The sequence below is a fragment of the Triticum dicoccoides genome, chromosome 2A, assembly GCF_002162155.2.
Source record: "Triticum dicoccoides isolate Atlit2015 ecotype Zavitan chromosome 2A, WEW_v2.0, whole genome shotgun sequence".
Classification (NCBI taxonomy): domain Eukaryota; kingdom Viridiplantae; phylum Streptophyta; class Magnoliopsida; order Poales; family Poaceae; genus Triticum; species Triticum dicoccoides.
This window is the reverse complement of record NC_041382.1, coordinates 763,593,497-763,616,149: the sequence shown is the minus strand read 5'-3', so window position 1 is coordinate 763,616,149 and position 22,653 is coordinate 763,593,497. Positions and strand designations below refer to the sequence as shown.

The 22,653-nt window shown below is 47.4% G+C and overlaps 1 protein-coding gene across 1 annotated transcript; it reads right to left on the bottom strand.

Annotated features, from left to right (window-relative positions):
• Nucleotides 1–6,976: 6,976 nt before the first annotated feature.
• On the bottom strand, nt 6,977–10,519 carry LOC119357085 (BTB/POZ domain-containing protein At1g50280-like). Its single transcript, XM_037624072.1, has 3 exons — nt 10,113–10,519; nt 8,807–10,009; nt 6,977–7,514 (listed from the first exon to the last, which is right to left on the bottom strand). Exons 1-3 carry the CDS (start codon nt 10,173–10,175, stop codon nt 7,137–7,139), a joined length of 1,644 nt encoding a protein of 547 aa, XP_037479969.1. The 5' UTR covers nt 10,176–10,519; the 3' UTR covers nt 6,977–7,136.
• Nucleotides 10,520–22,653: the final 12,134 nt, after the last annotated feature.

Here is a 22,653-nt window from a genome sequence, read left to right as displayed (position 1 = left end):
GAATTCCGGCGGCCTGGCCGTCAACCCGCCCGGAAAGGTGAAGAAGAAGGCGGCCAAGGCGCCAAGGAAGCCGCGGTCGGAGTGCACGCCGGAGGAGATCGCCAAGTTTGACGCGGAATCGGCGAAGATGAGGGAACGGAGAGCGGCCTTCAAGGTCAATGCCGCCGCGGCCAAGTTCGCCGCCCAGCGCGAGGAGCTGGAGGCCGCGCGGCGCAAGGTTGCTGCCGACGAGAAGGAGGACCTCGTCAACAAAGCGCACGCCATCCTCATGCTTGGCATGGGCCGTCCGGCTGGGTTCCCTGCAGCGGCCGTCGGCCCGGCGAGCACAGGCTCGTCGGTCGCCCGGCCTACGCACTGCCAGTCGCCGACGTCGCGCGCCGCGCCCATGTCGCCCGGCTTTCCTCCGCCAAGGCACGACGGCCAGACTCGTTTCTCGGTGTCGCCGGACGTGGGCTTGTTCGCGCCGTCCACACTGCGCCCCGCGGCCGTCATCGACCTCAACGTCACGCCTGGGTCCAGCAGCGGCGGGCGGCCGTCTGTCGAGATGAAAATAAAGCAGGCGCGGGCACCGTTCACGGGCACCATGCCGCCCCCCCTCGCGTCTTGTTTGACGGAATGCCAACCCCAATGCCAACGGTCGACGACCGCTTCTACAACCAGTACATGGAGAACGTGATCTTCGAGGCTAGGCATGGCCCTGCCTACGACCCCGAGGAGACCCAAAGTCAGGATGGACGCGCCCAGTACGTCCCCGATGAAGAGGCCGACGACCGTGCTGACTACGACCATGGTGACTCGTGGCATGAAGACGATGACATCTATGTCGAAGGTGATGGTGATGAAGAAGAAGGCAATGACGTTGATATTAGTGGCGAGCCATTGTTCATCGACGAGCTCACCCAAAGAGCGGAAGCACAAAAGAAGAGGAAGAGCATTCGCACGGGTTCATATACACAAGATGAGGACAAGTTGATTTGCCAAGCTTGGATAGTGATTAGCCAAGATCCGAGGACCAGCGCGCACCAAAAGGGCATTTTTTTGGACGAGAGTCCATAAAACATTTCATGAAAGGAAGATGTTTGAGCCCTACCAATTTACAAGCAACCGTGGCATCGGCTCGATTCAAAATAAATGGTTGTTCATCCAACAAGAGTGCAATAAGTATCAAGCCGCATTTGAGAGCGTTGAAGCACGGGCCGTGAGTGGTCTCGGCGTTGGGGACATGGTATGCTCTCCTCTTTCTTGTCCTTTCCGTTGCTATGGTCATGAGACTTCAGACGTCTATATGTTTGCATGTTCACTTGTTGTTGATCATGTGGTGTAGGCATTTCAAACTTTGGAGGCATTCAAGGCCCGGCATAATGACAAGCCATTCACTCTTACGAATTGTTGGACGATCATCAACAATTGCCCTAAGTTCAAGGACCAATACCGTGAATTACAAAGGAAGAGAGGACTGAAGACGGCCAAGTTCGCCGGAGGTGGAGATGGCGAGGCGTTGAAGAGGCCGAGGGGCAAGACCAACTCCAAGGTTGATGACATACGTGATGCCTCATCCATGGCATTGCATGACACTTTGCATGGCATGATGTCTCAAAAGGATGTGAGGGACGGGAAGAAGCTGCAAAGCAAGGACGAGCAAATGAAGCAATACCTAGACCTTCAAAGAAAGAAGCTTGAGATGGAGGAGGCGGCCAAGAAGAGGAAGATAGACATGGAGGAGGCGGCCCGGCAAAGGCAGCTCGACATGGAAGAGGCCGCCCGGCAAAGGCAGCTCGACATCGAGGCCGACAATGTCAAGGCCAGGCAGAGGCAGCTCGACATCGAGGCCACCAATGCCGCCACCAAAGCGAAGAAGGTGGCCCTTGCGATCATGAGCGTGGACTTATCGAAGATGAGCTCCAAGACGAGGGCCTGGTTCGAGGCCAGGCAGAAGGAGATGCTCGACGCCGAAGGCCTGAACTAGGTCGTCCGATCGGTGTGGTCGTTTTTTTTGGAGGCTGGCATTGGTGCTGCCCGCCCGCTGGGCCGCTGGCAGTGTGCCGGCGAGAAAACATTTATTTTGGAGGCCGGTTGTGTTGCCGGCCGCTGGTTGTGTTGCCGGCGAGGATAACTATTCATTTTGGAGGCTGGCTGTGTTTCCGGCCGCTGGTCGATGCCGGCGATGGACGTGTAGGCCGCTGACTTTGTTGCCGGCGTGATGAACTGGGGTCGTGCTAGGGCTTGGCATTTGAAACATTGCTTTTTTTTAAATAGACGCGGACAGGATAGGGCAAAAGGATGCGGCCGCGCGCTGGGCGCAGGGCCACCGCATCCCAGGACAGACCCGGACACGACCCTAAATCCCTACCCAAACAGACAGAATCCGGACAAAACGGACGTCCGTTTGGAGTCGCGCGGTGGAGTTAGCCTGAAAGAGGAAAACACTGTCGTAACTTGGCTGTGCACAGACAGAAGAGAAGAACACTAAACTCGATTCAGATTTTAGTCTAACTACTGCTGAAAAATACTTCTGTTCAAGTACTAGTTCTCTGAGAGAACCAAGTATATGGATCCAGACGCATAAGAAAATTCAGCATGCTGTATGGATTGAGTCGGTGACTGCTGCCGAAAGAGATTCCCTCATGTTAATCTGACAGAATGAAAGGATAAGGCAGGGATAAAGCAGGCGAGTGTGGTGTGGCCTAGTGACAAGTTTTTCTTTCAGATCTGAACCGATGGACCAAAAGCTAGCGCACAATGCAGAGTGCAAAAGGGACCAAAGCCATAGCAAAGAAATTGCTCCATGCTCCGTAACTCAAAAAGTGTTAATACTGTACTAGACAATCCCTCTAACCATCATTAGCAACTCATCATAGTACTATCAAACTCCATTCAGTTGTTGCTTTGCAAAAGTCTTGGTTTGATCAGTCATCTTGGCACCATCATAGTCCGAGAGAATATTCCCTGTCTGTCCTTAACCTCCGAGTAATCATCGCCCCAATCATCACGACTGGACCTTTTTTTTTGTTCTGCCGGGATATCGATTTCAATCATCAACACAGTACTGCGTGTTTCTGAATCGATTTCTTTTCTTTTCTGAAAACGTAATCCAGCCGCACACGATGCTTTAGTTACCTACTTAACCTCCCATCCTAAATCAGCATGACTATGTCCATGACGTGTGCACCGAAATATTGTTGCTTACAAATTCAGTTTCAAATTTCAACTGCCAATTTTTTAAATCTCAATCAATTTTTTATATCTAAATTCGGCTGAACATTTGAAATTTTGAAGACTTTTCTTTTTGAAATTTTGAAGAAAAAGTACTTAGCCCAGGTACACAGTATGGCGCTATGTATGATGATGGTTCTGTCTCTGCACAAGCTTCACACTCCTATGCATAGGAGCAACATCTCTGTGACGGTCGTTTGTATTGAGTTATGAACAACTGGGTTATGTATACTGTCATATATATTACGTGTTTAGGTGACCTATATAAATCCGTTAAAATCTTATATGTTCCTTGTTGTCTCATAATCACAAATTTACATTAATTACAGATTATTAAGTCCTATCTTTATCTTTTATATTTTCCTAGTTTTAGGCAAACCAAAAGTACTATATATGCTTGTATTTGTTATAAGTTTGTTCAACCGCATCGCTTTTTCTCACATGTATGAGCCGTACATATATCTTCAAAAAATAAATATGCCTAGTAACAGTTGTATTGATTGTATTGTTTGACATATACGCGAATGCTTACCACATACAATTCAATTTAGTAAACAACTATTTTCTTCTTTGCTGGGGATCCTATTCAACACGTTTCTGGAATATAAATCAACATAGAGACGCTATGACGTGGTACCACCGTATGGTGGGCCTTTAAGCTCATCAAGTCTAGTATTCGATTAACTAGATGATACCCCGCGCGTTGCTGCGGGATCTCTTTGCGGACAATAGAAGTGGCATAGAAAACTTAATAGAACCGCAAATCAGCACTTTAAATTCAACGGTGAACAATGTAACATCAAAGAAAACGGTTTCTCCACCGGTAGTTGAATGTGTCTTGTGGATGCATGGCTAGAGTATAGATATCAACATTTGATCCTATTGTATGACCAATGCTTGAACGTCAACAGGAATTCTATGATTTGCACTAAAGTTACTAAGAAAAGACTTATTATACTGTTTTTTCCTGGGAGTAGATTTTCAATCCCCATTGATTAAGAATAACAACCTGTTTGGCTTCATAACCTCTCACAATATAATTAAACTCAAGCAAAAGTGGACTTTGTCTGAATCGATTAGCAAAATATGTACCAATGAGTGGAGACCTAATAAATACTCACAAACATAGCCTCTCTGGAGGTCAAAAGATTAATATGGCGTGTGACTGTACAATTCTGAACATATTTGACACACACGAACAGGAGGATGCCAGCCTACGCCCATTGTGGTCCATCCAGTACAATTGTTATTTTTTCACAGGAAAGTGCGGTAGTTTTTGGAATAGAGACTGTTCGAGGATACATTGGTTGGTTGAAAACACAACTAAGAAAACATGTGTTAAATATTGTACTTTTCACAACCGATGAAGAAACCTCTCTGTTGAAAAATATCAGGTTTTGTCAAATCTCCCATTTGGATCATAATGCATAGCCTGCAAAGATATATTTTAGACTAATTTAGAAATAAATAATATCATTACTAATCGTAGGTAAATGCACCAAATATACGAATGGCATACAGCCACAAGTCATCATTCAGCGGTATATGTCTTGTAAATAAAAAGGACATCACTCAGCTATGCCCATAGAACTTTTCTATCTTCGAAAATGTGGAGAACATACCTCATACTTCCATCAAACATATCTGCAGCTTACGCTTGTGTACAAAGAACTACATGTGCCATAAACATTCATACGATCAAACAATTAGGAAATCATAAAAAAATCCAAGGACGTACAATGAAAAGCCATTTCATAGGGAACATGTGTAGAACAAAAATGGTAGTAATTTATTTTTTGATGGATCACTAACAATGTCTTGCCTGAAACAACATGCAGAGAAGTATATAGGTCCACAAAAGCGTAGTTATACTGTCTGGGTCTGTAACAATGGCTAGCCCAAATTTGCCGTGCAGGTTGGGGGAAGATGAACGTGCGTCCTGCAGTTACACATTCTTGCAAAAAACAAATTCAGTTTGAAATTGTACTCAAATAGGTGTGTACGGGAAAAACTGACCGCTTCCTGGTAGCCAGGGGCGCTGTACACCAGCGTTGGTGGCTCCTCCTCCTCGTGGCTCAATTTAAAGAGATATTGAACCTGAAGCTGAAACGATGGACCTATAGAGCAGTTTCAATAGAGGGATTTAATTGTGGTGTGGAACTGTTTCCGATCAAGGTAGGAGGGAGACCAAGGGAAAAGATCTGTAACTTGTTAATAATTGCCATTGCTATTTACTTGAATTCCTATATGCACTTGTGTTTATCAGAAGCCATAATGAAAAGCTAAGTGGGGAAGATGAAAAACTGATGTAGGACGCACTGCACTAGGAATATTTTTGGCTCGATCAGTCAATGGGTTACGGCCGGAACGGAAGGCAAGCGAGGGCTGATTCGATCGGTTATGTACAGTTAGTATGACCTTTTTCATGAGAACAAAATACCGAAGACAGAAAATCCCCAAGAACAGAGTACAGAACCTGTCGACGTACTCAGGAAGTTTGCGACCCTTGACGCAAGCCCGTGACGGATGCAAAGGCAGGAGTTCTTACTAATATGCAGGAGCTCAGCTGGAGAATGGCAACCATTATGGCAGGTGCGGGTGGCTCGGTATCCGCAGATACATCACCTGAGCTTGTTCGACCAAACAAAGAATCAATCAGTCATCACAAAATCAATGAAAAAACCAACGATCTGTGGTTGATGACTGGACTCTCAATGGCGACGTACCAGCAACTTGTGGTGCCACTGGATGTCGTTGTTGTTGAATCCGAGCTACTTGATGGTGACCGCTGCTGGCGAGGCCGGGGCAGAGGCCGCCGTCGATGGATACCATGTCGATGGGGCCGAAGCCGACCTCACAGAGGAAGTTGGAGGTGGATTTGTGACAGACTTGACCTCGTCCAGGTGATGGCTTGCAGCCTTGTCATCGCCAGCATCTGTCAAAGACAGCAACCGCAGGTTCTTCCCTGAGCGCCGCTGCCGCACTGGCCCCGGCCTAGGCCGCACCTCCTGCTCCATCGTAGTGGCTGCCGCCGCCCTGTTTGAAGCACGCGAGGAGGCCCATGAATACGGATCGGCAGCTCAGGAGGACCTTCAAGCCACGGACTCAGGAACCACACCGAGAGGGGGAACATACCCCGAGCGCACCCCGGGGAATCGCAGAGGGGAGCCAAGTCGGCGATCCTACCGGAGGGGAGTGAGATGGGATGGGATCTCGAACGTCACGCCGGACTGTACATATGAGAAAGGGTTCGATGGGCTCAGCTGAATCGAGGGAGAGAGATGGCCATGACCTGAACTCTAGTTTTATACGGGCAACCTTTGGTGGGTCTCTACCTTGATTGACCCGTCAGTTATGGGAGGCAGAAGAGGAAGGGGCCGCTTTTTTGGCTAGCGATGGATGCTTCATACTCACATGCAGAGTCTACTGGTAGGCATTTTATTTTGGTAATTATCTATTGCACCGAGAGGCTACTGTAGATGCATGTCTCAATGTTGGTTGGGTGGAGAACTGCTGACATGGCAGGTTGCTGATGTGGATAGCTTGCATGTTTAGAGAAATAGGATAGTAGGGATGAACTATTTAGGTATTATAGATTAGATGGATAATGAGAAAAAATTGATAAGGTAATTGTTTAGAACATCTGATGCATAAATCAGCTAATATAATTCAAAAGTTAAACTTCACAACATATACTGTAATTAAAGTTTGGATACTTTTTTTGGAGAAATTAAAGTTTGGTTTTCCGAAATGGTCTTATTCATTTCATTTTCTAAATCTCATATACATTATTTTAGGGAAAAGAAAGTATAACCCGCGTCACTCACAATCAGCAATCAACAAGGCACAAGCCAAAAATATCAACGCAGCAAAAACAACTGTACAAAAAGATCAAGAGGGAGAAAAGATGCAAGAGCAAGAGGCTAGCACATCCAAGGCAAGCCCCTGCCACCCAAGACCTTGTTGCCCTTGGCCACAGCCCGGGGCGATAACCTCGTCTTCCCTCTCATTTCTTTGCACACCATCTCCAGCTCCGCCACCCGGCCTTGCATCCGCCGTAGGTTTAGCCTCAGCGTCTCCTTCTCCTTCTCGTCGTCAGACACGACCCGCTTCGGTGTAGGCGACGACAAGGGGCTCTGGAGCGAATTGGGTGGCCGCTGCAAGGACAATGCTTGCACGGCGATCCTCGGTGGGATCCGCCGGTTCCTCGCCAGGTCCTTGCACGCCTCGAGGGTCAGCTTCTCGTAGTTGAGGCACCGGCACAACGTCGTGCGCTCCTCGACAGTCAGCTCTGCGTGAGACTGCGTACATTCACAAAGATACAAACATTACACTCTCTCTCCGTAACAAGATATACAATGATGCAGTTGTTTTAGATGCATCTTCCGGGTTTTTTTTCATCTTAGTATGTCATTTGAAAATTGGAAAATTGCAGCCATAAAATGTTTCTAGGTCTTCTTATCTTATTTCAGAATTTACAGTCAGTACATTACATATGCTACGTCAAATTCGGTAACTAAGAGCTTACAGAATTTATCGGAGTTTGATGAACAGAACTTTATAGGTTCCGTACCGGTGGCTAGCTAGTGCACGGAATGCCGTGGGCGAGAGGGAAACTAAAGCGGAAAGAGCAGACAAAAAGGGGAGGAAGGTGGTTAACTAAAGGAAGAGAACAGAGGAAGCACACCAAAAGCAATCTGGCAGAAGGTATACTCAGACAAACAAAGGCTAACAGTACTACCTATCACCAGTAACAACAAAAAGCCGAAATCTCAGTTCTGAAATGATTGGAGCTCAGTACAAACCTTCATTTGAAACAGAGCAAGGTGCTGGCAAACATGTGTTGTAACTTGGTGAAAGCAGAGCCAAAGTTCAGAGATGTTGCAAGTGCAATACTTCAGACAGAGATGAAATTTTGTGCGTGTTGAATGGATTGACTGGGTGACTGAATGGACGAGAGGATAAGGCATGGGTGACAAGGTTTCGAGATCTCATCTGATGGGCCAAAAAGGGCCAAAGCAAAGAAAATTGCTTCCATACTCCATGACCCAAAAGCGCTACACAGTCCATCACTATCAGCCCACCCATGGTGAGGTGATCATAGTGCTGCTACCAAACTCTATTCGGCTGCTTTGCAAAAGACCTCGAGTAGCTAATTCCATCAACTCTATTTTCAAGACTGTATTTCTGCAACATTTTGGAGACTCTAGGTGAACATTATCATCATATCAGCTCTCCCTCTGTCGATGGCCTCATAATAAAATGAGAAAATGTGCACAGTGCCAGGTAAAAATCGACCTGCACTATCTGCCGTCTCTCATCACCATGGAGAAAAAAAAAGTACTGCCATGGCAGAGATTCTGAATTTTTCATGATTGGCCTATCATTAACTATACCTCAACTCCATCAACCTTTTCCTAACCTCTCCATAATCATGTCCTAAATCATCTTGAGCACTACTTACTACCTATGATCCGATTTTTTTTCTCTCTCGAGAAATCGGTTTCAACTACGAACCGCATAATTTGAAATTTTGAATCGAATTTTCGGAATAAACAGTCGAAATTTTGAAATATGAAGAAACGGTTCTTACCTCCAGGTAGATGTCCAGTGCCCTGTACACACCGTCATAGCAGTCCCTGGCGGAGTCCGGCAGGCTCTCGGCGACGGCGAGGAACCGGGACACCCGCAGCCCCTGGTCCGGCGAGATCTCCGCCAGGTACTTGTCCACCAGCCTCCCCGCCTTCCTCATCCTCTGCGACGACGACGGCGAGCCGTCCTCCTCGACGGAGCTCACGAACACCCTCACGAGCCGCATGACCAGGCTCACGTCGTACACACCGCCGCCGTCGCCGGACACGAGGAGGTCGTCGAGCGTGGCCTGGTCCAGCATCCGCCCCACCAGCGTCTCCAGCCTGCGCCTGCACTCCCTGCTCAGCCCCGCTGCCGACACGGTCCGCAGCGCCGAGAAGAGGCCGCGGCAGGAGAACGCCGTGCCGCCGCCGGCCAGCGCCACGCCGTGCACGGCCGTGTCGGCCAGGCAGGCGAGGGCGCTGCCGCCCGAGTCGTCGGACTTGCGGAGCGTGGCGGCGCGGCGGAGGTAGTGCAGCAGGAACCGCGTCAGCGTCAGGTTCCTGTTGTCGGCGCCGTAGCAGCCGAGCAGTTTCATGGCCTTCTCGACGGTCGGCGGGGACAGCGACGCCACGTCGTCGTACCACCACTCCCGGCCGCCGCTCAGGCACGACGGCTTCACCGACTCCGGCGTCTTGGCCGCGGACGACGGGCAGCCGCCGACCGTGTCCTGCGAGGAGGACGAGCACGTCGACGACGTGGAGCAGTTAGACTTGGGCGTCTCCGCGCCCGCGTCGATCCTGGAGAACAGAGCGGAGAGGAGCTTCTCTTGGAGCCCCGCCCCCGAGGCGTCGGCGGCAAAGGACTCGCAGGACTTGACGGCGGCGAGAAGGTCGGCCCACGTCCAGTAGCAGAGCCCGTCGTCCACGAAGGCCTCGGCCTGTGCGAGGAGGTTGCCGGCGCGCACCTCCTCCGTCATCTCCAAGAACTCCGCGGCGCAGTGCAGGAGCGGGACGTCGGCGGGGCGGAGCGGCGGGAGGCGGCCATCGCCGTAGCAGAAGCGCGCCACGAGCTCGAACCCCTCGCCGCCTCCCGGGAAGCCGTCGAGCTCGATGGACATCAACGCCTCCGCCCCTCCTCTGCCCGGCCTCACCCTCGTCATCTTCCCCTTCTTCTCCCGCGCCGCCATCGCCCTCAGCCGCCCAGAGAAGGCGCACACGACGCTCTGTTATAACCAACCAATCAGTCAACCAAACTGCAACAGTCAGAATTTCCTACAATCGAGAAACGAGACATGTTTTCTTGATCGATGCGACACCGACGTATACCTGGTGGAGAAGGAGCGTGTGGCGGCCATTGACGCGCACCTTGAGGTCACAGGCGTCGTCCATGGTGCTCGACGTGGGAGACAGCAAACTACCAATGGAAGCAACGGACGTCGCACCCGGAGAAGCGAAGCGAAGTGGAGCGGTACAAGATATCTTGGGAGGCGAGGGCCGAGAAGATTTGCTTCCTCAGTTCAGCTACGAGTCACAGGCACACAGTGGCACTCGCCGCTCGCCGGTGCGACATGTGCATGTGTCCCAGTGGAAGGGAAATCTACGGAGCGGCTCATGATTCCCAGGAAGAAAACAAACCGGCGTTTTGGCCTTGGTAGGCTCCGTGTTCTCTGAACTCTTTATAGTGCCGGTGTTGGCCGGGCTCGTCAGAGATCGGAGATCAGAGTGGTGGTGATTGAGGTAGCAATTGATTGAGGGGAAAAGAGGACGCCCTGCCTTCTGAGCGCACTAGAGCAAGCATACAAAATGTCACCCCAGAGCAGAGCTTGCTCTGTTGTGAATGATGAGTGAATCCAATACAACAGTGGCACTGTGTGGGCTCAACTTTAGCACTGTGCAGGGAGATGCTTCACAGGTAATTTTCAGGATCTGCGTGGGCGGGCATCGGTCGACTGATGACTTTGCCACTGCAGCTTCACATCTGAGCAATGCAGGCGTGCATGCATGCCACGGGATCGTCCTCGGCCGTCTTGCGCCGGTTCATAACTTTTCTACTACTAATCTGGCCAGACATGCTATGCATGTAACACTCTTTTCAAAAACTGAAAAGAAAACCTGCCTGGAGAAGCCTGTACTGGGGGAAAACCGAGCCTCCGTACATAACATGGCACTGCTCCGTGTTAGACTCGCCCGTGAGCGCGGTTTTGTCATGATCCAATCATCCAATGCAACTGCTCAGTCTCCATGCTCGCCCAAAACCAAAATTATGCCCGGTTTGTCACATCGGCGACTCAGATTATCCGTGATCTTGGAACTGTCTCATCTCCTCTCCATTAAAGAAATGAACACTTATCACCGGACACCGGATTACACTACACGATCGACTTTGTTAGCTAGCTAGCCACAGTTCTTGCCTAAACTATGTTGGAGCCCAAATTGTGATTGATGGTACCAAAAGGGGAGGATGAGTTGGAGCACGCATGACACATGGGATGGACCATTGCAAGCACCTTTTTGGTGACATGCCAATGGATGTAGCCGATCCAAGAACCTTCCGATATGAGTGAGGAAGAAACAACAGCATCGGTCTATCTTGTTCAGTGCTAACTCAGCTGTCCGCCGGCTCCCCATACCATGAAGTGGCACGAGGGCATCCAAGATCACTAATCCGAGGTTAATTAGCCAATAAGAAGACAATAGCTAACCAACCAAGGGACAAATCAAATGAACACCGTCATGTTAAGATCTCTAATGCTGCGTGCAGATGCCTCCAAGCTCAACCGGCAAGAACAACAACATGTAGCTATAGCATTGCTGCTAGCTCGCTAGCTATTAATTGAATCCATTGACAAGGGACAGCATAACTATAATCCCCTCATGCCATCCGGCCGATAATTAAGAGCATCTCTACCCTGGTCCCCTATGTTTTATTATCTTTTGAGCATCTCTAGCCGATCCTTTAAAAAGCTTTAAATCCTACAGAATTTCATTTTGAGAAGTTAAACCATACATGGCTGAACCCTTATCTAGTTTAACTCCTCAAATTTATAAGTGGTGCGTTGGTTGGACCTCAAATATGAGCAGATGCAACCACTTTCTTGGAATAATTTTGGCCTCTCTCCCCTGCCCGCCCGCAACGATGTCGTAGTTGCCTCCGGCGTCCACACATAGCCTCGGCCATGCCACCTCCACCCTGTAGCCTCCATTGACCTCCTGCCCACTTTAATTCACTTGCCCGCCGTCGACATCACCGGAATCGACCCATGTTACCTCCGCCGCCATCCATCACCTTCGAGTTTGGTTTGTTACAAAATAGAGACGACTGACAACCGGGATGCCGTACAGCACCCGCCGAGGAGCTACGCGGTGTCGGAGCTTGTATGGCGGCCGGTGAGCACGACTTGAGGAGAATCTTCCTCCAACGAAGTCAGGAGGCCGTCACGCAGCCCCGCCGATGACCCATAGCCTCGGCGTTGTGTCAACGCCGTCGACAAAGGCTCTCTCCTCCTCCACCCGTGAAGTGTTCCCCTAATTGACTAGGTGTGTTATTTTTTTTTTTGCTTTTTTCATTGTGTTTTCCTATTTTCAATCAAATTCAACCTGGAATATTGCATAGCGTAGATCAGGAGGTTGAGGGAGATGTTCTTCCATGGCTCTTCCTCGGAGGAGGAAGAAGATGATGACATTTCCGAAGAGGCCATTGACGTGATCATTAACGAGGACTTTCGGCAACCGAGGCTAGGATCACAGTTCGACCACCTGTACCTTAATTGAGATAGAGCACACGGCCATGAGAAGCTACTGAAGGATTATTTTTTTCACCCAGTGCAACCTATCCAGACAAGTATTTTCACCGACAATTTCGGATGTACCAAAGTTGTAGGGGAGCGTGTTATGCAACACGATTGCACCCAGGAACACTATGAAGATGGTGCGTAATGATGATCTCACCGATAGTGGAGTGGCGTAAGCAATATAGTCTGCCGGTGAAGCACGACAATTCCCGCAGCAAGCTTATACCTCTCAGTCATTTGAATTTCATCGTGATGATTCGCCAATCAAGAACCGAAGTAGACGACCCCTCAGAGGTATGCATGTGTTCCAAAGTAGTAATCAGATGACACTCCGATGTGCAGCAAGAAGAGCTTTGAGAAAACTAGAGAGAGAAAAAGCCTAACAATAGATACCACCGAGAAACTAAGGATAGATAAGTCCATGCAACACGCCTACTGACATCTTCCTGCCCTCGCGCCACTTCCTCCCCGAGGTGACATGGGCGGCAAACCCCCCAGCCTCTCCTCACCCCACCCATCCCATCCACCCCCTTGCCGCCGCAGGTGACCTCCGGCAGGCAAAGCCCGCGCAGATCCGGCGGCGGTGGGCCTCGTGCTCCTCGTCGGCTACTCTTTTGATGTGGAGATCTCTGTTGGGGAACGTAGTAATTTCAAAATTTTCCTACGCACACGCAAGATCATGGTGATGCATAGCAACGAGAGGGGAGAGTGCTGTCCACGTACCCTCGTAGACGGAAAGCGGAAGCGTTAGCACAATGCGGTCGATGTAGTCGTACGTCTTCACGACCCGACCGATCCAAGTACCGAACGCACGGCACCTCCGAGTTCAGCACACGTTCAGCTCGATGACGTCCCGCGAACTCCGATCCAGCAGAGCTTCACGGGAGAGTTCCGTCAGCACGACGGCGTGGTGACGGTGATGATGTTGCTACCGACGCAGGGCTTCGCCTAAGCACCGCTACGATATGATTGAGGTAGATTATGGTGGAGGGGGGCACCGCACACGGCTAAGAGATCAAGAGATCAATTGTTGTGTCTATGGGGTGCCCCCTGGCCACGTATATAAAGGAGTGGAGGAGGGGAGGGGCCGGCCCTCTCTATGGCGCGCCCTAGGGGAGTCCTACTCCCACCGGGAGTAAGATTCTCCCTTTCCTAGTAGAACTAGGAGCCCTTCCATGTAGTAGGAGTAGGAGGGAAGGAAAGGGAAGGGAAAAGGAGAATGAAAGAAGGGGGCGCCCCCCATCCCTAGTCCAATTCGGACCAGCCCATGGGGAGGGGTGCGGCCACCCTTTGAGGCCTTTCTCTCCTTTCCCGTATGGCCCATTAAGGCCCAATACGAATTCTCGTAACTCCCCGGTACTCCCGAAAATACCCGAATCACTCGGAACCTTTCCGATGTCCGAATATAGTCGTCCAATATATCGATCTTTACGTCTCGACCATTTCGAGACTCCTCGTCATGTCCCCGATCTCATCCAGGACTCCGAACTCCTTCGGTACATCAAAACACATAAACTCATAATATAACCATCATCGAACTTTAAGCGTGCGGACCCTACGGGTTCGAGAACTATTGAGACATGACCGAGACACGTCTCCTATCAATAACCAATAGCGGAACCTGGATGCTCATATTGGCTCCTACATATTCTACGAAGATCTTTATCGGTCAAACCGCATAACAACATACGTTGTTCCCTTTGTCATCGGTATGTTACTTGCCTGAGATTCGATCGTCGGTATCTCAATACCTAGTTCAATCTCGTTACCGGCAAGTCTCTTTACTCGTTCTGTAATACATCATTCCGCAACTAACTCATTAGTTGCAATGCTTGCAAGGCTTATAGTGATGTGCATTACCGAGTGAGCCCAGAGATACCTCTCCGACAATCGGAGTGACAAATCCTAATCTCGAAATACGCCAACCCAACAAGTACCTTCGGAGACACCTGTAGAGCACCTTTATAATCACACAGTTACGTTGTGACGTTTGGTGCCACACAAAGTGTTCCTCCGGTAAACAGGAGTTGCATAATATCATAGTCATAGGAACATGTATAAGTCATGAAGAAAGCAATAGCAATAAACTAAACGATCGTGTGCTAAGCTAACAGAATGGGTCAAATCAATCACATCATTCTCCTAATGATCTGATCCCATTAATCAAATGACAAATCATGTCTATGGTTAGGAAACTTAACCATCTTTGATTCAACGAGCTAGTCAAGTAGAGGCATACTAGTGACATACTGTTTGTCTATGTATTCACACATGTATTATGTTTCCGGTTAATACAATTCTAGCATGAATAATAAACATTTATCATGATATAAGGAAATAAATAATAACTTTATTATTGCCTCTAGGGCATATTTCCTTCAGTCTCCCACTTGCACTAGAGTCAATAATGTAGTTCACATCGCCATGTGATTTAACATCAATAGTTCACATCGTCATGTGACCATCACCCAAAGGGTTTACTAGAATCAATAATCTAGTTCCATCGCTATGTGATTAATACCCAAAGAGTACTAAGGTGTGATCATGTTTTTCTTGTGAGGGAAATTTAGTCAACGGGTCTGCCACATTCAGATCCGTATGTATTTTGCAAATTTCTATGTCAACAATGCTCTGCACGGAGCTACTCTACCTAATTGCTCCCACTTTCAATATGTATCCAGATTGAGACTTTGAGTCATCTGGATGAGTGTCAAAACTTGCATCGACGTAACCCTTTACGACGAACCTTTTGTCACCTCCATAATCGAGAAACATATCCTTATTCCACTAAGAATAATTTTGACCAATGTCCAGTGATCTACTCCTAGATCACTATTGTACTCCCTTGCCAAACACAGGGCAGGGTATACAATAGGTCTGGTACACAGCATGGCATACTTTATAGAACCTATGGTTAAGGCATAGGGAATGACTTTCATTCTCTCTCTATCTTCTGCCGTGGTCGGGTTTTGAGTCTTACTCAACTTCACACCTTGTAACACAGGCAAGAACTCCTTCTTTGACTGTTCCATTTTGAACTACTTCAAAATCTTGTCAAGGTATGTACTCATTGAAAAACTTATCAAGCGTCTTGATCTATCTCTATAGATCTTGATGCTCAATATGTAAGCAGCTTCACCGAGGTCTTTCTTTGAAAAAAACTCCTTTCAAGCATTCCTTTATTCTTTGCAGAATAATTCTACATCATCTCCGATCAACAATATGCCATACATATACTTATCAGAAATGCTGTAGTGCTCCCACTCACTTTCTTGTAAATACAGGCTTCACTGCAAGTCTGTATAAAACTATATGCTTTGATCAACTTATCAAAGCGTATATTCCAACTCCGAGATGCTTGCACCAGTCCATAGATGGATTGCTGGAGCTTGCATATTTTGTTAGTACCTTTAGGATCGACAAAACCTTCTAGTTGCATCATATACAACTCTTCTTTAATAAATCCTATTAAGGAATGCAGTTTTGTTTATCCATTTGCCAGATTTCATAAAATGCGGCAATAGCTAACATGATTCGGACATACTTAAGCATAGATACGAGTGAGAAATTCTCATTGTGGTCAACACCTTAAACTTGTCGAAAACCTTTTTGCGACAATTCTAGTTTTGTAGATAGTAACACTACTATCAGCGTCCGTCTTCCTCTTGAAGATCCATTTAATCTCAATGGCTCGCCAATCAATGGGCAAGTCAATCAAAGTCCATACTTTGTTCTCATACATGGATCTCATCTTAGATTTCATGGCCTCAAGCCATTTCGTGGAATCTGGGCTCATCATCGCTTCCTCATAGTTCGTAGGTTCATCAAGGTCAATTAACATGACCTCCAGAACAGGATTTCTGTACCACTCTGGTGCGGATCTCACTCTGGTTTACCTACGAGGTTCGGTAGTAACTTGATCTGAAGTTACATGATCATCATCATTAGCTTCCTCACTAATTGGTGTAGTAGTCACAAGAACAGATTTCTGTGATGAACTACTTTCCAATTAGGGAGCAGGTACAGTTACCTCATCAAGTTCTACTTTCCTCCCACTCACTTCTTTCGAGAGAAACTCCTTCTATAGAAAGGATCCATTCTCAGCAATGAATATCTTGCCTTCGGATCTGTAATAGAAGGTTTACCCAACATTTTCTTTTGGGTATCCTATGAAGACGCACTTCTTCGATTTGGGTTTGAGCTTATCAGGTTGAAACTTTTTCACATAAGCATTGCAACCTCAAACTTTAAGAAACGACAGCTTAGGTTTCTTGCCAAACCATAGTTCATACGGTGTCGTCTCAACGGATTTAGATGGTTCCCTATTTAATGTGAATGTAGCTGTCTTTAATGCATAACCTCAAAACTATAGTGGTTAATCGGTAAGAAACATCATAGATTGCACATTATCCAATAATAGTACGGTTATGACGTTCGGACACACCATTATGCTGTGGTGTTCCAGGTGGCACGATTTTGTGAAACTATTCCACATTGTTTTAATTGAAGACCAAACTCGTAACTCAAATATTTGTCTCTGCGATCAGATCGTAGAAACTTTATTTTCTTGTCACGATGATTTTCCACTTCACTCCGAAGTTTTTTTTTGAACTTTTCAAATGTTTCATACTTATGTTTCATCAAGTAGATATACCCATATCTGCTCAAATCATCTGTCAAGGTCAGAAAATAGCGATACCCGCCGCGAGCCTCAACATTCATCGGACTGCATACATTAATATGTTTTATTTCCAATAAGTCAGTTGCTTGCTCCATTGTTCCGGAGAACGGAGTCTTAGTCATCTTACCCATGAGGCACGGTTCGCAAGCATCAACTGATTCATAATCAAGTGATTCCAAAAGCCCATCAGCATGGATTTTCTTCATGCACTTTACACCAATATGACCTAAACGGCAGTGCCACAAATAAGTTGCACTATCATTATTAACTTTGCGTCTTTTGGCTTCAATATTATGAGAATGTGTATCACCACGATCGAGATCCAACAAACCATTTTCATTGGGTGTATGACCATAGAAGGTTTTATTCATGTAAACAGAACAACAATTTATTCTCTTACTTAAATGAATAACCGTATTGCAATAAACATGATCAAATCATATTCATGCTCAACGTAAACACCAAATAACACTTATTTAGGTTCAACACTAATCCCGAAAGTATAGGGAGTGTGCGATGATGATCATATCAATCTTGGAACCACTTCCAACACACATCGTCACTTCACCCTTAACTAGTCTCTGTTCATTCTGCAACTCCCGTTTCGAGTTACTACTCTTAGCAACTGAACCAGTATCAAATACCGAGGGGTTGCTACGAACACTAGTAAAATACACATCAATAATCTGTATATCAAATATACCTTTGTTCGCTTTGCCATCCTTCTTATCTGCCAAATACTTGGGGCAGTTCCGCTTCCAGTGACCAGTCCCTTTGCAGTTGAAGCACTTAGTCTCAGGCTTAGGAGCAGACTTGGGTTTCTTCACTTGAGCAGCAACTTGCTTGCCGTTCTTCTTAAAGTTCCCTTTCTTTCCCTTTGCCCTTTGCTTGAAACTAGTGGTCTTATTAATCATCAACACTTGATGCTCTTTCTTGTTTTCTACCTTCATCGATTTCATCATCATGAAAAGCTCGAGAATCGTTTTCATCATCCCTTGCATACTATAGTTCATCACGAAGTTCTACTAACTTGGTGATGGTGACTAGAGAATTCTGTCAATCACTATTTTATCTGGAAGATCAACTCTCACTTGATTCAAGCGATTGTAGTACCCAGACAATCTAAACACATGCTCATTGCTTGAGCTATTCTTCCCCATCTTTTAGCTATATAACTTGTTGGAGACTTCATATCTCTCAACTCGGGTATTTGCTTGAAATATTAACTTCAACTCCTGGAACATCCATATGATCCATGACGTTCAAAACGTCTTTGAAGTCCCGATTCTAAGCTGTTAAGCATGGTGCACTAAACTATCAAGTAGTCATCATATTGAGCTAGCCAAACGTTCATGACGTCTACATCTGCTCCTGCAATAGGTCTGTCACCTAGCGGTGCATTAAGGACATAATTCTTCTGTGCAGCAATGAGGATAAACCTCAGATCACGGATCCAATCTGCATCATTGCTACTAACATCTTTCAACTTAGTTTTCTCTAGGAACATATCAAAAATAAAACAGGGGAGCTAAACGTGAGCAATTGATCTACAACATAGATATGCTAATACTACCAGGAATAAGTTCATGATAAATTAAAGTTCAATTAATCATATTACTTAAGAACTCCCACTTAGAAAGACATCCCTCCAATCCTCTAAGTGATCACGTGATCCAAATCAACTAAACCATAACCGATCATCACGTGAAATGGAGTAGTTTTCAATGGTGAACATCACTATGTTGATCATATCTACTATATGATTCACGCTCGACCTTTCGGTCTCAGTGTTCTGAGGCCATATCTGCATATGCTAGGCTCGTCAAGTTTAACCTAAGTATTCTGCGTGTGCAAAACTGGCTTGCACCCGTTGTAGATGGACGTAGAGCTTATCACACCCGATCATCACGTGGTGTCTGGGCACGACGAACTTTGTCAACGGTGCATACTCAGGGATAACACTTTTATCTTGAAATTTAGTGAGAGATCATCTTATAATGCTACCATCATCAAAGCAAGATAAGATGCATAAAAGATAAACATCACATGCAATCAATATAAGTGATATGATATGGCCATCATCATCTTGTGCTTGTGATCTCCATCTTCGAAGCACCGTCATGATCACCATCGTCACCGGCATGACACCTTGATCTCCATCGTAGCATCGTTGTCGTCTCGCCAATCTTATGCTTCCACGACTATCGCTACCGCTTAGTGATAAAGTAAAGCATTACAACGCAATTGTATTGCATACAATAAAGCGACAAACATATGGCTCCTGCCAGTTGCCGATAACTCGGCTACAAAACATGATCATCTCATACAATTAAATTTAGCATCATGTCTTGACCATATCACATCACAACATGCCCTACAAAAACAAGTTAGACGTCCTCTACTTTGTTGTTGCAAGTTTTGCGTGGCTGCTATGGGCTTAGCAAGAACCGTTCTTACCTACGCATCAAAACCACAACGATAGTTTGTCAAGTTGGTGTTGTTTTAACCTTCGCAAGGATCGGGCATAGCCACACTCAATTCAACTAAAGTTGGAGAAATTGACACCCGCCAGCCACCTGTGTGCAAAACACGTCGGTAGTACCAGTCTCGTGTAAGCGTACGCGTAATGTCGGTCCGGGTCGCTTCATCCAACAATACCGCCGAACCAAAGTATGACATGTGGGTAAGCACTATGACTTATATCGCCCACAACTCACTTGTATTCTACTCGAGCATATAACATCAACGCATAAAACTTGGCTCGGATGCCACTGTTGGCGAACGTAGTAATTTCAAAATTTTCCTACGCACACGCAAGATCATGGTGATGCATAGCAACGAGAGGGGAGAGTGTTGTCCACGTACCCTCGTAGACCGAAAGCGGAAGCGTTAGCACAATGCGGTCGATGTAGTCGTACGTCTTCATGATCCGACCGATCCAACTACCGAACGCACGGCACCTCCGAGTTCAGCACACGTTCAGCTTGATGACGTCCTGCGAACTCCGATCCAGCAGAGCTTCACGGGAGAGTTCCGTCAGCACGACGGCGTGGTGACGGTGATGATGTTGCTATCGACGCAGGGCTTCGCCTAAGCACCGCTACGATATGATCGAGGTAGATTATGGTGGAGGGGGCACCGCACACGGCTAAGAGATCAAGAGATCAATTATTGTGTCTATGGGGTGCCCCTGGCCACGTATATAAAGGAGTGGAGGAGAGGAGGGGCCGGCCCAGTCCTACTCCCATCGGGAGTAGGATTCTCCCTTTCCTAGTAGAACTAGGAGCCCTTCCATGTAGTAGGAGTAGGAGGGAAGGAAAGGGAAGGGAAAAAGAGAAGGAAGAAAGGGGGCACCCCCCCCCCCCTCCCTAGTCCAATTCGGACCAGCCCATGGGGAGGGGTGGGGCCACCCTTTGAGGCCTTTCTCTCCTTTCCCGTATGGCCCATTAAGGCCCAATACGAAATCCCGTAACTTCCCGGTACTCCCAAAAATACCCGAATCACTCGGAACCTTTCCGATGTCCGAATATAGTCGTCCAATATATCGATCTTTACGTCTCAACCATTTCGAGACTCCTCGTCATGTCCCCGATCTCATCCGGGACTCCGAACTCCTTCGGTACATCAAATCACATAAACTCATAATATAACCGTCATCAAACTTTAAGTGTGTGGACCCTACGGGTTCGAGAACTATGTAGACATAACCGAGACACGTCTCCTGTCAATAACCAATAGCAGAACCTGAATGCTCATATTGGCTCCTACATATTCTACGAAGATCTTTATCGGTCAAACCGCATAACAACATACGTTGTTCCCTTTGTCATCGGTATGTTACTTGCCCGAGATTCGATAGTCGGTATCTCAATACCTAGTTCAATCCCGTTACCGGCAAGTCTCTTTACTCGTTCTGTAATACATCATTCCGTAACTAACTCATTAGTTGCAATGCTTGCAAGGCTTATAGTGATGTGCATTACCGAGTGGGCCCAGAGATACCTCTCCGACAATCGGAGTGACAAATCCTAATCTCGAAATACGCCAACCCAACAAGTACCTTCGGAGACACCTGTAGAGCACCTTTATAATCACCCAGTTACGTTGTGATGTTTGGTGGCACACAAAGTATTCCTCTGGTAAACGGGAGTTGCATAATCTCATAGTCATAGGAACATGTATAAGTCATGAAGAAAGCAATAGCAACAAACTAAACGATCGTGTGCTAAGCTAACGGAATGGGTCAAGTCAATCACATCATTCTCCTAATGATGTGATCCCGTTAATCAAATGACAACTCATGTCTATGGTTAGGAAACTTAACCATCTTTGATTCAACGAGCTAGTCAAGTAGAGGCATACTAGTGACATACTGTTTGTCTATGTATTCACACATGTATTATGTTTCCGGTTAATACAATTCTAGCATGAATAATAAACATTTATCGTGATATAAGGAAATAAATAATAACTTTATTATTGCCTCTAGGGCATATTTCCTTCAATCTCGAGCGGCTGGTGACTGTCCCGAGCTCGTTTTCACGGTGGCGTCCTCAATCGTGGCAGGGGTGGTCGTTGGCGCACGGCGCGGTGTCGCCACGATGGGAGCTCCGTTAAGGGCGTGCGGTCGTGGCTTGGCCACCCGTGCGGGCCCGATCTGGGTCCTCGTGGGCTGCGGCCGGTGCGGGTGGCGGGGCTGAGATTCGGGCTCGACTGACGTGTCGTTCGCCGGATCTGGTATGGCGTGGTGATGCGGCTCAGCACACGTGCTAGTGGTGGCAAAAGTTGTAGGTATCGTGGTGGTGCCATGGCCGGTCAGGCAGCGGCGGACTGGATCCTTTTCGTCCAGTCCCCGGCATAGATGGTGGCGGACCGTGCACGACATGCTTAAGGGAGGCTCTTCAAACAGGTCTGGGTGAAAACCTGCTCTCGGCTAGCTGCCCAGCCGTGGCGGCGCTGTCTGCGTCATTCCCTTCTTAAAGGTATCGCCGTGGAGAAGTTCAAGGCCACTCTCTGCTACCTCCGGGGGTAACCCTAGATCAGTAGATCGGACGACAGCGGTGCTCTGGTGTCGTTTCCCTCTTGGGGGTGTCATGCTTGGAGGTGTACACGGGCCCGAGAAACCAGTGGCAGTCTTCTTTGGTGGAGCGGTACTTCATCTTACACATTGATGGCAGTGGATCTCGATGGTGTGGCGCAGTGGAGACTCGGCGTCCGACGCGTGGATATGAACTCGCGTAGGAGAAGGAGGTTGTCTGGCGTCATGGTGGTATCGATGGCAGAGAGGTCTGGCAAGGTCGGTGTATTAATGTCGCTCTGAAGACTTATTAGTGGAAGATGGCGGCGATAACACATGAGAGTGCGTCGGACCGGTTTGCACTCCAAACCCGGCATG

Bases quoted from the DNA above. Each gene is read 5' to 3' on its own strand.
- LOC119357085 (XM_037624072.1), bottom strand. From the start codon at position 10,175: ATGGACGACGCCTGTGACCTCAAGGTGCGCGTCAATGGCCGCCACACG. The intron at 10,010-10,112 runs GTATACGTCGGT...TGGTTATAACAG, and splicing joins ACACGCTCCTTCTCCACCAG to AGCGTCGTGTGCGCCTTCTC. The intron at 7,515-8,806 runs GTAAGAACCGTT...GAATGTACGCAG, and splicing joins CACTGGACATCTACCTGGAG to TCTCACGCAGAGCTGACTGT.